The sequence below is a fragment of the Opisthorchis viverrini genome (assembly GCF_000715545.1).
Source record: "Opisthorchis viverrini unplaced genomic scaffold opera_v5_98, whole genome shotgun sequence".
In the NCBI taxonomy this organism is placed as follows: domain Eukaryota; kingdom Metazoa; phylum Platyhelminthes; class Trematoda; order Opisthorchiida; family Opisthorchiidae; genus Opisthorchis; species Opisthorchis viverrini.
In genome coordinates, this window is record NW_008751755.1 from 246,639 (window position 1) to 270,180 (window position 23,542).

Consider the following 23,542-nt stretch of genomic DNA (forward strand, 5'->3'; position numbering starts at 1 on the left):
GTGTACATTTTTGCCATTTAATCTCACACCAGACCCAGTACGACGAACACTTTGTGCCTGATGTGTGAGTCTTGATTATTCTAGCGCTTACCACGGTTTGAAGAGCATTCAACATCGTTTTTCCTCTCTTCGGTTGTTGGTCTTTGGACGCGTGTTTCCATATCAAAATTTTTACATACGTTGGGATTCATCTAATCTGACTCGAACTGTTGTTGGCGTGAATTCGAAAGAGACGTTTCTCCTGCTACCCTTTCGCACTCGTCGCTTGCATTCACTTTTTATGTTTGTGACCATGCTCTTCAAAGATAAATGATAAAAATTTCTAACATTGTGATGGCCAGCTCCAGGGGTGCCGCCTTTTCCAGAAAACAACATTTACAGACCAATGATAACAACTCACTTGACAGCATCCAATTGGTCCTCTATCTCCACCAGTCCCAATTTCTTGTACACCTGGTGTTCGAACTTTTGTCCATATCCCGTAGAACCTCTACCATCCACCATGAGGACCAGGACTTTTGCTGTAGCTGCCAAGTAGGCGGTCCAATCTAATGTAAATTTTGTGGTCACCAGCTGACGGCTGGGTCCCCCATAACTGAAATGAAATTTAAAAAAAGTCGCATGAGCTTAGTCCTTCGCTCACTTGGTGCTGTGGTTGGAGTTGCGAGGGCAGTCCATTGAAGAAAATTTAAAAATAGCAAGTGGCCATACTACTTATACCCCATTTTAAGCAGTGGGGAATGTTTGCATCACTCTCACAGCGGACGCAGATGGACTGGCAGTATTAAGTCGATCGAAATTAGGCAAAATAAAACAAAATGTTTGCTCTCGAGAAATACACTTATTTGAAAATAAATTTGGTTTCCACGAGAGACTCAACTGAATCTCTCGTTTATGGTATTCTACAACTGAATGTGCTGCACACAGGCCGCCTCATATAGAATATCAAAAACGAGAGATTTAGTTGGGTCTCTCGTGAAAACCAAATTGACTAGCAAATGAGTATATTTCTCGAAAACAGTCCAATAAGATTTCAAGTAGAACATAAGGTTGACGGAAACTCGGGGACTGCGCCTACCTGATGAGCCCCAAGAAGGGCGAAACCAGTCGTGGCCGTCGAAGAGTTTTCAGCAACCTTATGAGTAGTTTCCTCTATGAAAAGAATGTTTGCTCGTTTGTAAGGCGCCCAACAGAGTGGGTACGAAAAAGCACAAACTTCACAAAGAATTTTATCACTCACGTGTAGAGTAACAAGGGGTACTTGATGATATGTGTCTTGTTTAGTTCTGGTGGGACAAGTAGTTTGGCTCGTAATTCTAGCTGGTCACGTGTTCCCTCACGAACAGTCAAATTGATAAATTCAGTCCTAGGCATTGCCCGTTCCCAGAGGAGTTGTTTCAGATCAATATTGTCCATTAACGTACTTTGGTAGAGTGCCTCCACCGAGGTGACTGCTGAAAACGAGAAGATTGAGTAGACAGAGGAGTTAACCGGAATTAGACTGGTCACGTGACAAAAAACACTTTTGAAAAATCACTACCTGATGAGCTCCAAGAACAGCGAAACCGGTCTTGGGCTGTCGAAGAGTTTTCAGCAACCTTGTGAGTAGTTTCCTTTATGAAAATCAATCTCACTTCTTCGTCGAAGTGGCATTCTAAATTCGATATGGTGTACTTTTGGTTCAAATTTTGGTCACTGGTTTTTTGAAGCCGAAATAAATTTGGCAGATAGCCCCAGTGCTTTTTAGTAGGCCAATGGCATTTTATTTTAGTCTTGGAGTATTCTGTTTTGTTCTTGGTTTTCGGTACGATTCTATTGTTCTTACCAGGTTTCCTCGTCAGTGTTTCTTAGCTAAATGCCGTTTTATTCAAAAGAATCTCATTTGCACACAAAATTTGATTTTGATCAAACTGAATATAACCGGATCACTCGTTTATGATGAGCAACTGAAATCGTGTGCAAATAAAAGTATTTGTTCAAACCGGTCACAATTGGTTTGACAGAAATTTGTGGACTACACCTGCCTCACGGGCGCCAAGAAAGGCTAAAGCAGTCGAGGTTTGTCGAAGATTTTTAAGCAACTTCATGAGTAGTATGCTATTTCCAGACAATAAGAAGGATCTGTTAGTGTGGCATTCTTCCGAATTTATTACTCAGCGAATACAAAGTGTGTCACCAAGGGACGCATCGAGTTTGAACAATCTTGGGCACGAGTGAGTCATGGATCCCCAAGAAATCGAAGTATATGGTGAGACCTATGAAGTTTCAACCGCTGAAATCCAACGAATATCTTGGTCAGAACACTAGTATGTACAACAGTGATCTGCGATAGTCTGACGCACGTTAGTTGCGTGGGGATATCAACTTCCTCAGCCGTACAAACATATCGGTATTCACAAACGTCTGATGAGACGGTTCAATATTTCTGATCCATAACTCCAAACTGTACTGGAGACCTAGGAAAGTTGGTATTCCCGAATACTGTCATGTGATTAGCTCAGTGGGTAAAAGCTCCTTAGAGGTATGCATCTTGTACTCAGCATACTACTAAAATCTTCAAAGTAGCAGCTTTAAAATTTTACTTTCAAACGCCAGTAGTAGTTATGTCGGTAAGAATTCAGTGTTTACATCTGCAGCTTGTTCAGCCATTCCACAAAACGGCCACTTGTAAAAGGGGATGGAGCTGCATTTGAATCATACTTTTTAAAACTGCCAGCAAACTTATTGATTTGATAAAAAGCTGACCAAATCTCCCCATGCAGACTTTGGTGGGTACTCATTGAGTCGGATGAGCAAATACGTGACCTGTTTGGCACTATTGACGGTGATCCCGTACAAACTGGCTGTTGTGCGTGAGGACCTCCAGTTGAGCTCACGCTGTTCACTCAGTAATCCGAGTCATTGTGATTCATGGTGGAAAGGCTAGCTTCTAAGACTGTTTAGCCATGACGTGAAAAAACTGGGACAATAACCAATAAGGATTATCTATCTAGAGAAAATTCGTTGATCTGCAGCCGAATGTTGTTCGTAAGAGGGATGAATTCTTTCAAATGGTCTTGAGAGAGATCCTAACGTTGGTCTTCCACAAATAGGAAACCCTTAAGAGAACTACATTTCCTCGGTTTCGCGAACTCTATCACCGCAGTAACGGGTAAAAGTCCGAACCTCCAAAGGGTGCTGGGGATTTAGGGCAAGTTCCACCCCGCCTACACTCACTCAGCACTGTTTTTCAGAATGCAGATAAATCAGACGCTGTTTGTCTTGATGTTTGATTTCTGCTTGGTAGTGACGAGTCAGGATGTTCGGAACCTAAAGTCAAGTGAGTCTTGCGAGCCCCGATTCACGCGATATTGAGCAGCGATGGTAAAAGCAGAGTAGATTAACCTTCCACCAACCTCCCTCACAGCTTGAATCTTTTCTAAGCAAGTTTAGTGCAAGAAAACCACGCTTGACCACAACCTGGTCTCATCTGGTCATTGAATGTTTAGATCGGTTACCAGGTGGATTCTGCGCTAACGGTAAATATAAGCAAATTTTTCCGGTAACTTAAACGTGAACAACGCGAGATGGCTTCATCTAGTCGCATATCATGAATTTGAAAGACATCGATATACTTGAGCTTGGATACGTTATACGACAGAGGGTGTGGCAACTGACTGAGATGCGGTACTATTTCATCAAGTCACTTCGTTGCTCTTTACGGAGTGATGAACCTGAGAGGAATGGCCAGAGAAATACACTCATTTGCGAATCAATTCGGTTTTCACGAGAGCCTCAACTGAATCTCTCGTTTATGATTTTCTACAACTGAATGTGCTGCACACAGGCCGCCTCGTGATTCAGTTGGCACGATATTTGAGATATCGCAGTACATTTCCATAAAGGAGACTACTCACAAGGTTACTGAAAACTCTTCGACAGCCCACGACCGGTTTCGCCCCTCTTGGGGCTCATCAGGTAGGCGCAGTCCCCGAGTTTCCGTCTACCTTATGTTCTGCTTGAACCCAAATTGGACTGATTTCGTCAGTTGAGTCTCTCGTGAAAACCAGATGTGTTCAGTTGTGTAGATGAGTGTAGTTCTCAAAAATGGTTCAATTTGGGTTCAAGCAGAACATAAGGTTGACGGAAACTCGGGGACTGCGCCTACCTGATGAGCCCCAAGAGGGGCGAAACCGGTCGTGGGCTGTCGAAGAGTTTACAGCAACCTTGTGAGTGGTTTCCTTCATGAAGATTTTAGGACTACTTGAAGGGACTCTCGGCAACAGCTTCAAGTTGTGAGATATTGGAAAAATAGGGCTTACTAGTAATTGTGCAGGAATCGGTTTCAAATGGAATCAAACACAATTAGCACTGTAGGAATCACAAACAAGTTTCCCACAAAATTGTACATTAACCTGATCAAGAAACTCTCCCTTAGAAGGAACCAAGTTGGCCTGATCTTGTTGGCGATCCCCACTGCAGAAGATCGTGGGATTTCGCAGTTGAGCAGACCCAAGCGACCTTGTGAAATAATCAATCTTTTGTACGCCCAAAAGAGGCGAAATATTGTAAAACGATTGGTCAGACAGATAAAAAAGCGTACTCAGACACAAATGCTCGCCAAATACCAAAACTAAGGTCCTTGAGTCAGGGGAAACTCCTCTCATGACGCCAGAGTAAGTAATCATGGAACGTTAACTTACCGCCAGAGATATCCGTGGTTCGGTTAATTTTATACAGAATATAAGTGGGCGGATCGGGGCCACGGCATTCTTGAACAAACCAATGTCCGTCCCGGGACACTTTCGCCCGGTTGTATGTACAATTGGGATTAGCACAAGTCAAGCAGGAAATGTCGCCTCCGGCTTTGCCCCTGAAATACGGGAGAGTAAATATTTTGAACGGAGATGAAAATAGTTTCGAGACTTTTGTGATAAAGAGGTGAATGGGGAATGTGGAATTGCTTGGGGACTCTTGCGGAGCATTTCTGAAAGCCATTGTGCCAGCAGGATGCTAAGCTTCCTTGATGCTTACCATCGGTAGATGAATTGATTGTCATTTGTGTGTCACGGGATTTCTGTTAACGATCTTTAACTTGTTGAGGGGGGAGCGCTTTGGCAAATCGTACTCAGAGTCACTTCTTCCGGGATAATTCGAGTTTATTCTCAAACCATGAATGACTCCTGACCTACTCCTGACTGGCTGTGGACTAGCTGTTTTACCAATGAAGACAGTAAGATGCTCGGCAAAAGAAGTTCGATCAAACGCCAGGAATTCTATCACAATTCCTACGTGGAACCATTTCTAATTGGTTGGAAAGTGCATGGCAAGCGGATCACGTGACATCCGTTTGCGGACTGTTATTGATAACCTTTCTCACTCAAGTCCCATCTAACCTCGAGGCTATTGGACAATAGGAACGAATGACATGGAGTGTTTGGTCGAAATATAGAAAAAAACAGACCTTACCAGTATAAATGTGAATGTTTCGGATCAGGACCCGTGCCAAGAAAAAGAAATTCATCATCTCCATTGAAGTACAGAATATCCGAGATATCGAAATCTGGAGTAATAATCCATTTCATGGTTTGCTGTGTTTCTCTTCCGCTAAGATCCTGTCGGTGTTAAGGGAGAAAGGAATTTGACGGTTTTAGTGGAACATCTTTGCCCAGGAAGAAGTCCCACAGGTTCATTCGCTCTAGTAACGGATGATATCCTAATCCACCCCTAGATTACCGGAACTTTGAGGACCTTGGTCATTCAGCACAAATTACTTCAGGAAGGAGCTCACATGAGGAGTGGATCCACAAAAAAACGACAGCAAAGCTAAAAAAAAGTCGGGGAGTTATTTTGAACAAGAGTACTGTCACAGTGTCCGGAGGACAGCCGCCCCTAATAGCCGAACACCGCATTTGAACGGACGTGTCACGTGAAGGGCACGTACCAAGCGAAGGCATGCCCTGATTGGTCAGAATGCCAACCAATCCGAGCCGAGCATTCTTGACTCGACGCTTCTCGCCTCCCCACGTCTGCCACCACACCACCTTGTGGAACACTCTGTGACTACCCTATAAATACAGTTGTAATAATTTTCCACTGTCTCCATAAAAGGTTGTCTAGAGCTACCGTGCCTTTTGACATATCATAGTGGGCGGAGTAGGAAGCCAAGGGACCGATAAAGAGTTGCGCTACCGTTCAGCAAGACACAGCACAAAGATATCCAGAAAAAGTGTGCGTGGAAAACAAGCACACATATATATCATAAAAAGCATTAACCACCATTTGAGTGAATATCAGTTAGCGAGTCTTTGCACACACAAAGACACACACAGTGACTTACGACTCTTAGTCTGGCTATTCCGCGATACGCCTTTTCAGTGTATTCTCTTGGCAGAATAATGAAGAGGCTTTGCGTTTTTTCATGTACGAGAGGTTCTTTATTAGCCTGTTTCGTCTGAAGAGGGGAAGAAATGAAGGTCGGAATGAGACCGAAAAGCGATAAGCACGCGAATTTTGTCCAAATGAAAAACTTGTCATATTCTGGTACGTGGGTATTATCATCACCAGTATTAGAGCTGCTGGCGAAAGGTTGGGCTGTTTGCAACCAGTCCACTGTGGTAAATGATGAGCAAGCGTCATTCTTACAGCAATGAAAACCAATTTATTTCCAGTTGCCTAAAAACATCAGCTGGTCTCCAGGTGAGCTTTTAGCAAGACCAAATTAGTTTCCCAATGAGTGTAGTTCTCTAATTTCGTGGAATTTGGAAGCAAGCAGAACGTAAGGTTGACGGAACCTCGGGGATAGCGCCTACAAGATATGCCCCAAGAAGGGCGAAACCGGTCGTGGGCTGTCGAAGAATTTTCAGCAACCTTATGAGTAGTGTATTACGTCATCACAGTGTATCTTCGCATACACTTACCATGTCAACCCACCCGTTATTGGCAGACGTTTTGTAAATCTGTTTGGGAAGAAAGGAAGAAAAGGAGTAGAGTTGGTTCACGGAAAGGAAGTGAGCTTTTGATGTGAAATTGAGTACGTCACAGGCTCACTTAACCTAGCTCACTGACACAATGAGCCGGAAAAAGGCTGAGGCCGATCCACACTATTCCTTTGTCAAACTGCGAAGACTTCAATCTTTTCTTCCTGCTTTCATTTTATGTGCGTAGCAACTTAACTCCCAGAGGAACTTAACAGTTAGCGGTCAGAAGTGTATGAGCCGATAAACGGTGCGGCAGAGCATAGAACAATCAAATTAATCAGATGAAGATACCATATCAAGCTATCATCAACTGGGTAAAGGCATCTGACCTGAAGTTTTCACGGATTCTGGTAATAACTTCGCAAATGAATGTTGCCACCTTTGGTATGCCGTCTGATACGTGTCGGTGACTTGGAGAGCCAGTGTTTTCTTTTCGTCTACGGCTAATTTCGTCCAGTGGATGGAGCAACCGGTTCATTCACTTTTGTACAGTCGTATTCCCTTTCAGGCTCCAATAGCCCTATGCATGCTAGCAGTCTTCTACAAGGGTTTCCAACACCTCTGGAAAATGATGCACCTACATCGACAGACGCAGCGCCAGAGACACGCACTGATCTCTGAAGTAGCCGTAAAATGATTCGATGCCTTCCAGCATTTGTAGAGGCTGTCATTTTGCTAGGCTTACTTCCTAATCTGCGGTTTGAGAGGGTGGATAGAGTAAAAACTCGAAAGATTCTGGTTCAGAGAACCTTCGCAGAAGGCGAATTCTCAAGTCCTTTGGTCTACCCTTTTCTCCGTTTTCAAGTGTTTTCAGTAGAACACACTCTTGATTCATGCGACTGTCTCCCTTTGGACGGAAAACCATGAGAATATATCCAGTGAAGAAAAAAATGCCGGACAACTCACCACCCACGAAGAGTTTCTCGTCCAACTGACAACCGTAATCCACGCCTGGGTTTGTGTGCGATCCGACCAACACACGATAAGGGTGTCTGGATTGTACCATCGTTCGAACATAAAATGCCCATCCCTGAGTACGGAACAAAAGCCATGCAGTTGCACAAATCAGAGAAACTCGGTAGTTTTAAAATCACTCACAGTTTGACTTTTTCTCATTAAGAATTCTAAGAGATCTAGTCGTAAACGGTGGTAGTTTTAAAATCACTCACAGTTTGACTCTTTCTCAATAAGAATTCCAATAGATCTAGTCTTAAACTGTTCAAAATGAGCTATATTGTTTGTCACGTGACACTAGTCCCGTGACACCACGAGGTCGTAAATAGACGCAATACTCATCATAGAATAGTTTGGTCCAACCTTTTCTGATGCATCCGGCAAAGATCTTCCCCGCTGCAAACCGTATAATTTTATAGCCCTAACGAAGAGGGATGCTGAGAAAAGTGGACAATGGGGCACAGTCTGTTTGGCGGAAGGGATTTGATGCTCGATTAAAGCTGATGGTGAGGTGGAATAAAACTCTGAATTTTGCTTGTATCTTTCAGGACAGGCCATTGTGGACAATATCCTGTAGTCAGCTTAGACAAGTGCAAAGTGGTAGAGCGCAAAAGAGCGCGGAAGCTCCGTGGTTCGAACCTGACCTCTGCCTCTCGACTATCCCTGTCTAGGCTTGGGTAACCTGACAGTATCCCAACCGTCGTGATTCCTTCTGGTGCATGGCAGTTAGACACTGAAAGAGGGCTACAGCTGAAAGATTTATTTATTTATTGTTTGCAAACACACACACAAATGGTACCAAGTGCGAAGTCCAAATCATAAACACCCATCGATGAGGTCAACACTGGTCGAATGGATTTAGTGTGCTAGTGTAGAAGAGCTTTATTGGGAAGCAGGCACAAGGATCGGCTTAACTACCGCTGCGAAGAAAATTTAACCAAGTTTAGCGCACTAGTCAATAACCAAAAGGCACGCCCGAGCTACCGGTGGGACGGTGGATGCTACTGATAAACCAAGCGAGTAGTGCTTGGTCTGTTGTCCAAGATCAACCATCACATTTCCAAAACACAAACGGTAGTTGATTACTGGAAACTACTCACCATGGAACAGAAGCTGGACGTTCGAATTCCCGCCGTTCACCTGCTTCTATATCATAGATCCAGAGACTGACTCTTGGGTTCCCGTATGGGGAGGGGTTCCCTGCCTAGGAACAGAATAGCAACAGCTTTAGCAAGTTTGTGGGGTAAATGACAGTAAAATGTTAACGACCAACCGTTTATCTAAAGTTGGTGATAAGCTCACAGCAAATCAAACGTCACTTGTGATTATGCGACAATACACCTACACGTGTTGGTACCAATATGGTGGCCGAATAGAATGGCCGCTGATAGTCAGCTCGCAAACGAAGCGGTGTGTTCAGTCAGGCATGACTCGTGGGGTGACACGAAAATTTTCAGTAATGCTGAAGGGGATGACACAAGGACGCCTCAGTCAACAATGTCAACTTGTGTCTAGACGGCTTCAGGCGCCCAAAACCTGATAAAGTATTTCTCTGTAATGTACTACACATAAGGTTGCTGAAATGCCGTCGACAGCCCACGACCGGTTTCGCCCTAATCAAATATTACATACCACTGAGGTGAAACCTACTCAATGAAAAACAACAACATGCAATCTCCCATCACTTGAAGGGTCCGAGATGCAAGGCTATGTAATACTGTGTACTCTGGCACTATATGGGACTCCGGTAGATCATTTTTTCGTTCAAACTCAGCTGGCGATATCAGATCAACGCGTAATCGGTTGTTGATTGACTCTGAAGTGTGGATAGCGAGTGAGCACAAACAAGTACTTGTCAAGAAATCAAATATTATAGATGCTTGGTCATGCGACACTGCTCCCACGGAAAGGTCCCCCAAGTCGCCTGTTGCGAGGCAATGCAGTACTGAAAAACTCCCCAAGTAAAACAACCTTGCATAACGGAAGATGACACGAACTCTGATCCCCGAAAACCGTCGGCGACATACTATGTCATTCCATTCAGGTGCTTCCTCGACAAGGTAGCACCATATCTACTTTTATCGTCAAGAAAGTTGCAAGCTAATTGTGTTCGAAAATTGACCAATTCTGAGAATGAATGATTTTTCGCTGGGTAACGTTTCCCATTCTTCAATGGAAGTACCCGTTGCACAACCGAAGACGCGCTTTCTAACTGCCTCGTTACGGATTCGCCGACACCAACCCACACGGGCTATGGTTCTTAGATAACGATTGTCGAACACCTGTTGATCCACACTTCCCTTCAGATTCAGAGATAAGCCGCTCTGACGCCATAGGTGCCTTAAGTTAGCAAACGCGGCCCGTGCCTTGCAGACTCGTGCACTGACCTCATCTGTCACACCACAGTTAGAACTAATACAACTTCCAAGATAAGTAAAATGCTCCACAACTTCCAGTGCCTCTTCCTGGATTGTAAGTGGCGTGTTCAGTGACTGTACGTCCACGAGCATGACCTCACACTTTGTGGGTGCAACGTGCATAACAAAGGACGGACTGACTTTGGTCAGTTCATCCAAGAGTACTTGCGCCTTCTCCGTCTCTTCGAACATGAGAACGATGTAGTCTGCATATCCCTGATCGACAAGGGTTTCTTCACAGGCTATTTGAACACCAGGGTTCGTCAAAGGGTGTTGGGACAATCGCTTTGGGGATGGGGGTGGGGTGGTTAATGGGATCTAACTCTACTTGGATTTTGTACTTTTAGACCCAGGCCATTTCGCTGATAACTGCACACCGCCTCGTGTTATCTCGACTGATCTAAGCCCGCTCTCTACACGTTTACAAGTTCTACCCCCTCTATTCTATTCACACTGGGATGCTTGGCGATTTCCACCGCCTCGGCCACCAGTCGCTGTGGTGTGAATCTTAAACTCCGTCTCAGGATGTCCACATTTTCTAAATCTATCCTATGTCCAGTGTCTAGTGCATGCCCTGCCATTGCCAAATCTTTGCCTATCGTCTGGTATTCATCCACGTTTCTTGGTGGTCTGTTAATGGAACGCTCACCGATTCCCAATCGGTCCCAAACATTTTCCAGTTGATCTCACAGGACTGTCGTGACGATCGAGTTAACCGATGCTGAAAGTGCCTCACAGCACGAAAGTTTCAGCGAGTACTGGAATTTATGTTCCCGTGGCCGCTTAAGTTCAAACTGCATACGAAGAACGGATGGATAAATACCTCGTAAAAATTAATGTATCACTTTATTCCTTCCTATCCGGACAGTTTGTTGCTTGACTACCGTTCAAACCAGTTGAGTCGTTGATGTAAAATGCAGGGTTTATCCCAACATGGAGGGCGATCAAAAGTACTCACTCTTTGTCCAGCATCGTTTTGCTGCAATCGATTGCGCAGAAACTAAAGGTTAGATGATACACGCACATACGAGCTTAAACTAGTCTGATTTGAATAGAGCTCACTTTCCACTGGATCGAATAAAATAGATTCGCCTCTTTGTCTGACTTTGCAACTCGCACAAATAGTCTGAGCGAGTTGGATCAACAGAGATTCTTTAGAAGACGCTCAAGTCTGGTTTTATTCGAATAAGACCGCTGTTCAGAAATTCAGAGCTGTCTGAGAATGACATCCATCAATGGGGATCACGTTTTCCAGAAAAGAAACCATTCTTCGTAGACGGTTTCGCTCGGGGAAGGAAAACTGCAAACTTTTTCTTCTTAATGTAGACAGAATCTGAAGAATTATGCTGCCAATATCAGCAAATGCTCCGCCTTTTCGCTGAGTTCTCGAACAAGCGTCAGAATGCAAACGAAATTCAGTGTGCAAAGAAATTGAAGAAATCGGCGTTAAAAGAATTTTTCAGAAAAGAAGCACTGAGGCACATTTTCCATCATTGTTATTCGCTGCTCGCCATGGTGGTCGCTAGTGTGTAGTTAATTCCGGAATTCTCCTCTCGTGTGCTGGTCTCACGTGTTTCATCAGACACCACGTTTTTTCGTTACTTATCCTGAGTAAATAGGTTCCAGTCGAATCTTTATACCTACTATTTTTAGTATTTCCGACAGCTAAACATTCTGGGTATTATGAGCTACGATTTACTGCTGACCTTCAAAGATAATGGATTCTCCAAAAGTCTCCCTCATCACTTTGGAAAGTAAAGGAACATAAAGTGACTCATAGTTGTGAATCCAGTGGGTACTGTACTCAGGAAGTCATGCTGAAATGCGCTTCTCAATTTCCGTTGGTGTTGTAAGGTCCCCATGTTGACCTATGTGTGCCACAAACCCTTTTCTGTTTACTATTGTGTTTGGTGTTTTTAGCCACATCCCCCCATCATTGAACTCCGTCATAAACAAATACCCCAGTTTACTAGTTCACGCAGCTTAACTATAGCTCACCGGTGAACTGCGCTGTTAATCGATCGTAGTTCGATCAATTGCCGCCGGACATTTGACGGTGAGCTACGTTCAGTAAACCCTGTAATGGTAACCCAGTTTTTGTGAATTCAGATCGTGCAGATCGGACTACACGAACCAGGCACACAAGTGGATTTGTAAGTACCAGACTGTGAGTATAGCTCATCGCATTTATCTCAGGTCGTGTACTGGAGATGCCAGAATGATATGAAATCCTGGTCACAATATAACATGTCAGGATGAATCACAGTTGAGCGGAAGATGGAGAGCATGAAGAGAAACCTGTTCCTGTCTGTTGTTTTGTGATCAATACACCAGACCATTCGAAAGTGGGCGATTTTCAAATTGCGCGAACTGATAAACTGTGCGTGCGTCCGGGGATGTGTGTGCTTGCATGACGGATTATATTGACGGAGGCGAATGTGCGTATAGGAGTGACCAAGAGACATTGATATACAGTAAACGGGAAAACAAGCTGTCACAAATAAGTCGATAGTAGAAAAAGACAAACGGGGACTCTGCAGTGACAAATTGCGAGGATTGTGGTGGTGGTGAGAATGGGGGGGGAGGTAAAGACACGACTGGTTCTTGCTTTGCTTGCCTGGCTTGATGTGATTGTCGAAACTAAGTTGTGAGATATCCCGTCATTTCGAAGTTTCTGTACAAATCTTGGTTAGTTTTTATCACGTAGATCTTGTAGATGCGAGGAAATTCGACCATCGAATGATCGTACAAATATCACCATGGATGAATACTTATTACAGTCATTTATTGGAAACCGTCGCATAAATACAGTTCAAGTATATTCCAATACATCAAAAGGTAGGAGACGTTTGAACATGGTTAGAGTAATCAGTAGATATATGAGTAGTGTGTGTCATCGAGAAATAACTGTCTCATCACCAGCACCGGAAGCATATCTATCGTTGACTGTCGCACCCACAGTGAAATTTGGAAATTCATCTGGAGCACTTCACAAGTACACTTTAGGTTCACACGTGCGCACATGAACCTAGAACCCGTCTGCTCAGAGGTCTCACTTGGGCTCGTTTTGAATCGGTTCACGACTCTCGTACAGTGTAGACACGTTATCAATTGGACATATTAGGACGCTTCCATTGTGTTCCACAGACGAAAGGACACGTCGGAATACTTTGAATCGGTTCACGACTCTCGTACAGTGCAGACACGTTATCAAATGGACATATTGGGACGCTCCCATTGTGTTCCATAGACGAAAGGACACATCGGAATAACGCTTGGGCTCGTTTTGAATCGGTTCACGACTCTCGTACAGTGTAGACACGTTATCAATTGGACATATTAGGACGCTTCCATTGTGTTCCACAGACGAAAGGACACGTCGGAATACAGTAGTATCAGTACGACCAACGGACTTTTTTTTACTTAAACCAGTTTGACACGAAACGTGAAGCTATCATGCCAAAAAATGCATACACCATCGAGTGGGGGTGTACTGAAGTTGTAAAAATAGCATATTCATTGATATACTACTTCAAAGATTAAGTAGCTAACCTTATTGGGAACAGTGCATATTTTTCAACCAGAATGGATTAGTTACCGGCTGACTTTCACAGAATTTGCCCCGACATGTTAAAGACAAGATGTCAGTCCACCCTCATCTGCTATTTTACAGTGCAATATGCAGGTCGCAGCACATGCCAGCTATACGAGAGAATAAGTAAGGCCAACTTCGGTTGGCGGTCGCATCAGGAAGTTCCATTACTACCGCAGTGATCGCGCATTCGTCTGGTAAGAGTCAAGTTCCTAACTCCAAAAGAGCTTTCCGGACTATGTATCAAACGCTTGTTGATCTACCAAGATCCGTTCAATATCAATGTCAGGTCACAGCTACGGCAATCGCGATTCGTTCGAGTCTGTGCACTCAGAAAGCGTTGAGTACGCGCATTGAGTCTTCCATGGTCTGCTCGTCCAGTTAGGTTAATCGATCCTGACGTAAACAGTTTTCACACGTTGACGCGCAGATTCCACTTTGTTCTCGTCTCACTTGTATGGACCGTTTGCCTTCCATGGAGTTGTAGTGCATAGAAGAAGGGATCTAGAGAACATTAGCTTTCGTCTTCCGAATGTCAACACTTCTGAGTGTATATGTGACGTGATGAGACGGGCCTTGATAATGGCTGACACCAGGGTCGCGGCAAAACATGACTGGATAGGTTGCAATACCTAGATCCGTTTTCAGCTGATGCTTGCTCAAAACTTTTGAGACTACCAGAAGCCATACAAATATAAACTTTGTCTGTATGTTTATCTCTCACTGTCAATCTAACCTAGGGAATAAGACCGGGGACCGAATGAAGTCAGGGCAAGATAAGGTTACCGAACAATGTTGTTTCCTCCGCGACTGTTCTCTCATAAAATTAAGATACCTCAGCAGTACAATTTAGTCTGGGATATCATTTGCGCACAAAAGCGCTGTTTTATGTGCCCTACCCTAAAATTGCGCGTCAAAGTGACAATGACGTTCTCCGCTGAAACCCGACCAACGCGGGTTTCAGACCACGAGCAGGATCTGAGTGGACATAGCCACGTCCGATCATCAAATACGTCTTTCTGAAGCATCGTTCTTGGCAAGATAGACTTCTTCAAGTGCTTTCGCGTGTGTTTGTTGGTTACCATCCCTTCAACCACTTTATCAGAGTTTGGTTACCATCCCGTCAACGTTTATCTTCAACCGCTTTCACAGTTCGGTTACTATCTCATCAATGCCTATTTTCATCCGCTCACATAATCTGTTTAACGCATGCACACCCACTGTTTCACTCCTGTTCGGATTACGTCATGAACATTTCGCACCACGACTAGCCAAGATTATTGGAATCCTATCCTAAGACAAGCNGGCAAGATTTCAACACACTCCGTCAAGACCGGCATTCAATTCCACTGCGTCCTACAAACCTCGGCTGCATCCGCTGCAACTTATCAAACGAAGAACTCGATAAGTCTCTTATTCCTTTTGTGTATTATTCAGTTGTACTAGTGTCTCTGGTAGGCACTATACATAACATATTCCCCGCATACAGACGCTAAAGTCTGTCTTCAAAAGGCGGTCTTACTTAAGAGCTTGACAGTACCAAATTAACTGCTGACATCGGCTAGCTGTCTGGCGCACACCAGTTTCGGTGAATGAATGTGACATTAGATCGCCAGTTGATTGGAAATCGATAATTACGCCTCCCTGATAGGCCCTAAGAACATCGAAACCACTTCTGAGCTGTCGAAAAGGTCATAGTAATTTTACGAGGAACATGTTGTGTCAAGACAACCTATGTTCATCTTCATTGTGTGATGGAGGAACTTGAGAACAACCGAGTAATTCTCTCGGAATGTGGTCCATGTTGTACACATGCTTACTCATTCCCCGGAGATGTATCCTCACGAGGTCTGTACACCCATCAGAACCTCTGGCCTCAGCACCAACCCGCCAGTCGTGGACTTCCATTTACATTGTCGTTTTCGACATCCTCAACGCACAGGTTCGTTTATGAAAGTTCTATTACTGGAAATAGTATGGCGCTATTGGAAGTTTCTTTAGTGTCGTTTCCTTCGTTGCGTCCAGATCATCGTAAGAGCACCTCCGCTTCATATGACTAGCCTTATATTTCGGAGAAGTTACCGCCCCACAGTGGACTGCCTGTTCTCAAACATCTTTTCTGAGAGAGGAGGAACATGCTTCAAATCTGAGCGACTCCGTGTAGTGAGTGAACTCGATTTTCAGATATGACAGAAAGTGATAAAATGAGTCTTGTTTACCTGCTTGAGCTGATGGGCTTGGACTCATAACTAGATACCTGGAATTATAGTACCTTTGTTTACCTCGAAAGCTCACCACCGGGAGTTTGATTTTTTTACACATACTAGTCACATGACTTCCCTGGACCCATAAAATTCACTAGCTCTGTTCGTTTTTCAAACTGTGATACCAGCGTGTTACCTCAACCATTTGATAGGTTTGTTCATATCCTGTCCATTGACAACTTCTTTCAGCCTTGAGAGTACATTTTGTCATCTGCTCAAATAGCTAACTGCGACCTTCATGAACATTGATTACGTGTTTTTTCTTCGTTTTCTATATCCCTGAGCTTCAGAGCACCGTCCGGAACAAAGTATCCCTCCATCGCTCATCCTCTACAATACGAATGCTAGAATACTTGACATTTTCGCGTGCTGTGATAACTTCAGCCTTCAACAAGACCTCTCTAACTGGGTAAAAACGACGTTTTCACTTTAGTCTGTTGACTTCAGACTCCAAGTAAGTTTCTCGTCCAGCGTAAGTTAGACTGCTCACGTTCAAACAGTCATTTCAGCGCTGAGAAAACTCCGTTTTTTTCTTTAAATAAAAAGATGGATACTTTTAGTTAATTGAGCAAATTTACGCGTACTTTGTGTGCGCTTGTTCGCCCTCAATCATTTCATCTCGTCTACCTTGATTGTCTGCACAATCGAGGCCTCACATTCGTGCTCTTCTCATTATCACGGTTAAGTGTGGCCCCCCTCAAATCTATTCTGATCCCGAAATACACTCATTTGCAAATTAATTTGGTTTTGAGAGACCTAAATGCATCCCAATGGAACCAAATCAGGTTGCAACTAAATTCACTTAGCTGGTGGTGTTCAACTTGGTTTCGACTAAATCACATGGTTGATTAAAAATCGAGGATTCCGTCTATTGATGGGCTTGAAAAAGAGTGTAACCGGTCGGCGGCTGTCAAAGAGTTCTTAGGACCCATCTAGACAATGTCCGTTTCTGGCTGTTTACAATTTTTTCGTATACACGCAGTGAGGCGTCTTAGTGCCGCCATTCATTAATGTCTTGTAACCCCACTGGGGATGTTTTCCAACATTTGCGTTATGGTACTATTCCGTAAAAATTTTATTTACTGCATTTTTATCTCATTACGTCACCAAACTTGAGATAACAGATAGCCAGTTTTGAACAGCTTCGCTTTTCGGTCATTGGTCACTTTCAAGATGAAAAGATTTTGATATATTTTCACGTGGACAGGAGATAATGAAATCTGCCTACAACTACCTACAGAAAAAACCGAAGCTCATCGACTCACTTGGGGATACTTGTGTTGGAGCACACGTTCATGCGTTCCACCGTCAACACCAAAAAGAAGTATGGGAACATTTGTTACATTCCGTTCATCGAAGGCAAGGAAGGCTATCCGCGTGGCACTCGGGTTCCACCAGACTGCCACATTAGTCCGCATGATCTCCTCTTGTGTGTTAGAATGCGTAGGGGAAAAGGAACACCAAATCCCAGTAAGTACATTGTAATACAGGTAGAAAAAAATCCTGTATATTGACCATAAAGGTACAGCTTTTTGAACGAGTAAGAAATAACAAACGAGGCTTTATACGAGAAAACCTCGTTGGCAGTGAGATTTTACATACCGCCCCGAACTACAGTGTACTGGTTATTTCAAACCTCAGACGGTGCTCTTTACAGCGCTGACTGACTCATTTATGTTACTTTCACTAGAAGGATAGTAAAGGTTGTATAATTTCTATCTACGTTGTATTTATGGCGTAAGGTACAAGAGGATGCCTCGAGATAAGTTTCCAATGCACAACCACCAACCTACCGCTACGCACTACCACACGCCCTAACAACGCACTGATGCCGTCACCTCGAATGGTGATGAAACGTCTGTAGTCAAATCGCCCAGCTCAGCGAACGAATCAACGATCATAAATTTCCAACTAAGTGACTTCCCACGACTAAATAAGCAAGTGTATTTTCAGTACAATCCCTACAGAATTTCCGACACGTAAGGACACAGATAATCTGAAACACGATCGATTTTTTAGGCGGTGCTTGATACTCAGAAATTGGGAAGACCATGATTGGTCCGTTTTGATGATGTCCTTGAACGCCGCAAAATCAGAATGCCGCCTGTTTTCAAAGCGAACAGTAAATGCCATGGAGGCGAATCGTTTCACTCCGAAGAAAAAACAATTAGAGTAATATTAAGAGAACCAGTTCCGAACGTAACGGGACTATATGACAGCCAATGGAATGACCGTTTTCGTTGAGACAGATTTCATTGGTTGTTCTTCACTCGTCCTTGACTGATGAGTTGTATTCTTGGTATCACTCTTTGGCCCGCTTGTACGCGACAGTGGTCAATAGACCGGCTGGCTCGCACGTTCGTTGAATTTTCTGGTTTGGCCAAGCGCACCAGGCTATCAATCGGCTATCCAGACCGGGGTTCACGGTAATAAGAAGGCATTTAGGAGACTGTGGTCCACAAGTAAAGCAGTGCAATCGTCATTCAAGATTCTACCGATAGCGTTGATACTGAGGTCTGAGGAATGAAGTTCGAGACAGGGAGGTTTCCAGCACGTCTGTCGTCATATTTTGACAACTGTCGAAATACTTTCATATCTGTTTCATCCATCCATGTATATCGCATTTCGATGCCATATTTAGGAATTATTCAGGAATTAGCCTTCCACACTTCGACGCACTGTCGATATGAAGTCTAATCTATCGTTTTCGAAAAAGTTTGGTGACAGTCGGAAGATTTATTGCTGGGGTTCCGTGTTGGAACCCCGAGTGACAACCACCAACCCATCGCCACGCACCCCCACGTCCCATAACAACGCACAGATGACGTCACCTAGAATGGTTATGGGACATTTTCAGTAAAAGTGTTCGGCCAAGTGAACAAACCAAAGACCATCCACGCTACCTGAGCTACCGGTATTTTCCTCGGCAGCGAACCTGGATAGAGAAAAGTTTGGGTTCAGTGTCTTTCCATAAAAAATTTGAAAAATTATTGAAGAATACAGGATAATTGGATAACCGGAACGAAGGTTGGTTTTATTTACTGGACAAGCGGGAGGCTGTTTCCCTTCTTACCACCAACTGACGAGAAAAATAATCGCCAAGAAACAGCTTGACAGGTAACTTTGTTGGACAAGTTGCACAGTACAACAAGGTGAACATTAAAATAGTGGGAATGATGTGAAAAGAAAGCCATTAACAGGCCCCAGTACATCTGTATCGATCATGGTTTCGAGACCTCGAATTCGTGTCATTTACAAATTGATCTGAATTCCTGAATGTGATGCTTTGAGAAGCAAGCAAACAAAGCTGGCCCAGGAATCCTCTAACCTGCTAAATTACGATAATTTAGTAAAAATGTGAAACAAACTCACCTAGGGGCTACAATAGGGGGTGTCAGTTTAGAAACTACTGCTCACCTCCGTACATCCAATCTGCCATTCCGTACTGAATGTCCTCATCTGGCATGCCTTGGGTGATATTCAAAATGGTGGACAATTTGTCATCGAAGAGGTTCAGATGAACGTAGACATGTCGATCGAAGGAAAAGGCCTAGAGTGAGGAGTTGAAGAGGGAATACGGCTGAAGTGAGCATTGGTCTTAAATTTTGTACAACACTAAGTCTGGGAAAAGGTTGCACGTGATGGACGATAAAGCATCAACCAACGATTATGAAATGATAATTACGCCAGGACAAGAGGACGACCGTTCAAACAAAAGTGATGTGAATCTGAATGATACATCTCCCGCAACCCCCCGCAACAGATTAGGAAACTGGTGCCCACCATTTGTCAAAACATCAAAGAGACTATTCGCTTCCCCTGAAGACACTGGCGCAGTTGAATAAACTTTTAGTGTTTGAAGTTCTTCTGACGTAGAGAAGGGAGAGGAAAAGATCCCATCTGTTTTCTGAAAGTATGATCTACAAGTAGAAAATTTCCATTGGTTTGATAAGATGTTAAGCGGTTAGTTGAACAGACGGGAACCGGTGATGTCCTGCAAATATCCGAGATGCGCGGAACCTAAGCCCGTTAAGCTGCACAGTTTCACAGGTCATTTCGGTATGAAACATTCAACAGAATGGCGACAGATATCATTTGGAAGTTACTTTGATGTAGCCACGGGCTCGGCCTCCCCAGCAATATATGACCAAAAGATACAAAATGTGATGTACTGACTGACTAACTTTCAGAGCATCATACTAATAATATAGAACATTTTGTTGTACCGATTAAAGAACCACTGACAAAAACGTAGTAGAGTTAGCTTGCTTCAAGTCAAAAAGGCCACCGTGCACCGATCTCACATTATCTGGTTCCATTTGACTAGTTTCAATTTCCAAGTCTTCAAACTGGCTTGAAGAGACAATTTTTTCGAAAGACATGAAGATGAATGCAGGGCCAGGAGAGTATTTAATAGGCCACACATTACACTTTTATTAAAAAAAGTTACGCAAAACAATGATTTGGGATTTGAAGTGAACCTGTGAAAGAACTCATCATTTCCACCTCGGTTAGGCTGAACCGTTTTTAACAGTACCACTTGAGTATTACAATCTGTTTGCTATTGGTCATTCTCCATCTCTACTAAGTAACACAAAGTACTGGCATCCAGGTGTACCTCACATTCACCCATTGAGATCAAAGTGTGATTTCATTTCCCCTCCTTTTTGATTGGTGTCTTTTTGGTCTGGAATTTTCTAGACTGACTTACAACGAATAGTTAACTGCCTGTCTGAGTCCGGATGATTCCACTACATGACCGCACACACACACACACATTAGATCACAAGCGTGTATTTACAGGGAGGGGTGCGACATTTTGCTTGTGCGCCAAAAATAGGATTCGATGCTGGGGACGAAATCGGTCAAGGTCATTGAACTTATTTGGACAGGTCAACTGAGGATTTTAGGTAAACAATTTTCGGCCATATGACCTACAATCACATGACACCTGGGTCAGTATTTGGTCTCGTGTGCACCGACGCCGCGCTCGGAGTTGAAGTGATGACTATCGACCAGTTGCTTCGTATTTGCCGATCTAATCACAACTTCGCTTTTTCGCACAAACGAGACGATACTCAACTCATCTAATTGCTGTACACGTGACCGCAATTGTTGTGATGGGACTCAGTCAGAATAAAAATTGTTCTCAACCGTGTTCGTCGTGAATGAGCTCGATTAAATTTTTTTGTAGTAGAACCAAGATTAAAAGAGGCGCGAGTAGGAAGAGTTGGGTTACCTATTTTTAAGTAAGAGTGATCAAAATCATACGAGAGACACAGATGCAAGTCTGGCAAATAGATGGTACAAATACGGAGCAAGGTCATCGGTTTTCTGGCAGATAACTGGGCTAATCTGCATTCTAAGTGGAGCCTTGGGAGCCATCAAAACCTGTTTGATAAGACTGGGGACAACAGGGTATGGGAAGGAGAATACACACAGTCCCAAATACGCTCCATTTTTAGATTGTTTATCCTTATTTAGTATGAAAAAATTCTTGAAAAAATTGCTTAACCTATGGTTTATTTCTCGTCTACTACGGTAGAATCTTACCAGATGGTGTCCCTCGGGTGACCAAATTGCAAACGGTAAGTACGGTTGTTCCAGTGCTTCTTTGACCGGACCAATTTCAACCCGTTTATCGCTCCCATATACATCCTCAGTGCTCCTACACGGTAGAAAAGCGGAAAAAATATGTAGGTAGGCGTGGACGAACATAAAGTTAGCAGTGGGTGTGTTGTATCTTGATAGTTTCAGGACTTATCGCAACATGGTGGTGAGACCGACAGACACAAAGTAGCGTTTATTACATCAGAGCAAGTCATGGAAGCCGAGGCATATTTTGCTCGTAATAAACACCGAAAATTGGCTCATCAGAGGCAAATTGGCCGCCATTCTTCGGAGGGAGAAACACCCCAGTGTAGGCACAGTCTTCTTTGGGAGTCACACCAAAATAGCTGCATAAGGTAGCCACAGCAGGACAGCATTTCCTGTCATATTGAAGTACTTTGTTTCCATCTGTCATTGTACTCTGTTCGGAGTGCATGCATCGGTACACGTAGTAATCGGAAGTGCCTACACCAACGGCCAAACACCAACCTATATACCTGGCCATATTCTACCGGTAGTCTGCCGGGTAATATGCCAATAAACCCAACCTCCTCTCAAGAAATACACTCATTTGCAAATCATTTTGGTTTTCACGAGAGACTCAACTGAATCGCTGGTTTATGATATTCTGCAACTGAATGTGCTGCACATAGGCTGCCTCATATTTCAGTTGGCATGATTCGCAAATGAGTGTATTTCTCGAAAACAGTCCAATTTGGGTTCAAGTAGAACATAAGGTTGACGGAAACTCGGGACTGCGCCTACCTAGTGAGCCCCAAGCGGAAGGGCGAGACCGGTCGTGGGCCTTCGAAGAGTTTTCAGCAACCTTGTGAGTAGCTTCCAACCTCTTCTCTTCTGATCACCTAGGAACTGTCTGTTACCAGAATGGAGACATATCAGATACTTGAAATCACTTTCAGGTCCTCTTAGGATGGAGTTCACAGTGAAATGCATCATACTGATTAAGCAAAGTCCGATGAATAATGTTTCTGACTCGGGAAGACCTAAACTTGTTGACTGTTGTGACGGCAAACATCACCTTATAAATGAAATAAAGTTCTGTGAAGCGAAGGTAACAAAGAAGCCGAATATGATGGTGGCCATCCTTTTCGCTTTTCCAAGTCCCTTCATCTAGATTTACCTTGAAGAGAAAGCTCAATTCCAAAAGGAAGTTGTTTGGATGAGGTACAATGAGCTTGCAGTACTAAACCAAGTGTAAACAGTCACTTACGTGAAGCGAAGTAAACGATGCCGACGTATGAAGGTTTACAGATTCTGTCACACATGGCTCGCCTGCATCTAAGCTTTTGCCTTCAGTGCATAGCTCCCCTCCCGATCTCGCCTACGAAAAGTGCACCGACACTCCTGTATTTACGTACCAACTCTGCCAGCCGACACTTCCTACCTAGCCCACCGCTCCAAATTATCGGCAAACAAAATTTTGGCGGCTATAACCACTACACGGCGGTTTTTATAGCTGCAGATGTTGACGATGCCCACGCACTTCTCCATTCTTTGGACACAGTTGCTTTGGCTCGAAAGTGGCCAAGTCTACGCCACCTTGGAGTTTAGAGGGGGCAACAAATCACCGGGCGCTATGGATCTAAGATGCAACGGCGAAAAGACCTTCAACCTGGCTGGTAAAGGTGAGGCAATGGTCACAATTGGAAGGCGATCATCATCATCATCATCATCATCATCATCATCATCATCATCATCATCATCATCATCATCATCATCATCATT

The 23,542-nt window shown here is 43.7% G+C and overlaps 1 protein-coding gene across 1 annotated transcript in view; it reads right to left on the reverse strand.

Moving 5' to 3' along the window:
- T265_05304 (hypothetical protein) overlaps positions 1-23,542 on the reverse strand; it is a gene marked incomplete at both ends in the record, with an annotated part of 58,454 nt that overhangs the window by 11,688 nt on the left and 23,224 nt on the right. Inside the window, 11 exons of the mRNA XM_009170287.1 lie at positions 401-595; positions 1,241-1,454; positions 4,683-4,852; positions 5,449-5,594; positions 6,320-6,433; positions 6,900-6,938; positions 7,866-7,989; positions 9,014-9,117; positions 17,452-17,612; positions 19,604-19,736; positions 21,740-21,854. Of these exons, the coding sequence (XP_009168551.1) occupies positions 401-595; positions 1,241-1,454; positions 4,683-4,852; positions 5,449-5,594; positions 6,320-6,433; positions 6,900-6,938; positions 7,866-7,989; positions 9,014-9,117; positions 17,452-17,612; positions 19,604-19,736; positions 21,740-21,854 (1,515 nt within the window). The remainder of the gene's footprint in view (positions 1-400; positions 596-1,240; positions 1,455-4,682; positions 4,853-5,448; positions 5,595-6,319; positions 6,434-6,899; positions 6,939-7,865; positions 7,990-9,013; positions 9,118-17,451; positions 17,613-19,603; positions 19,737-21,739; positions 21,855-23,542) is intronic.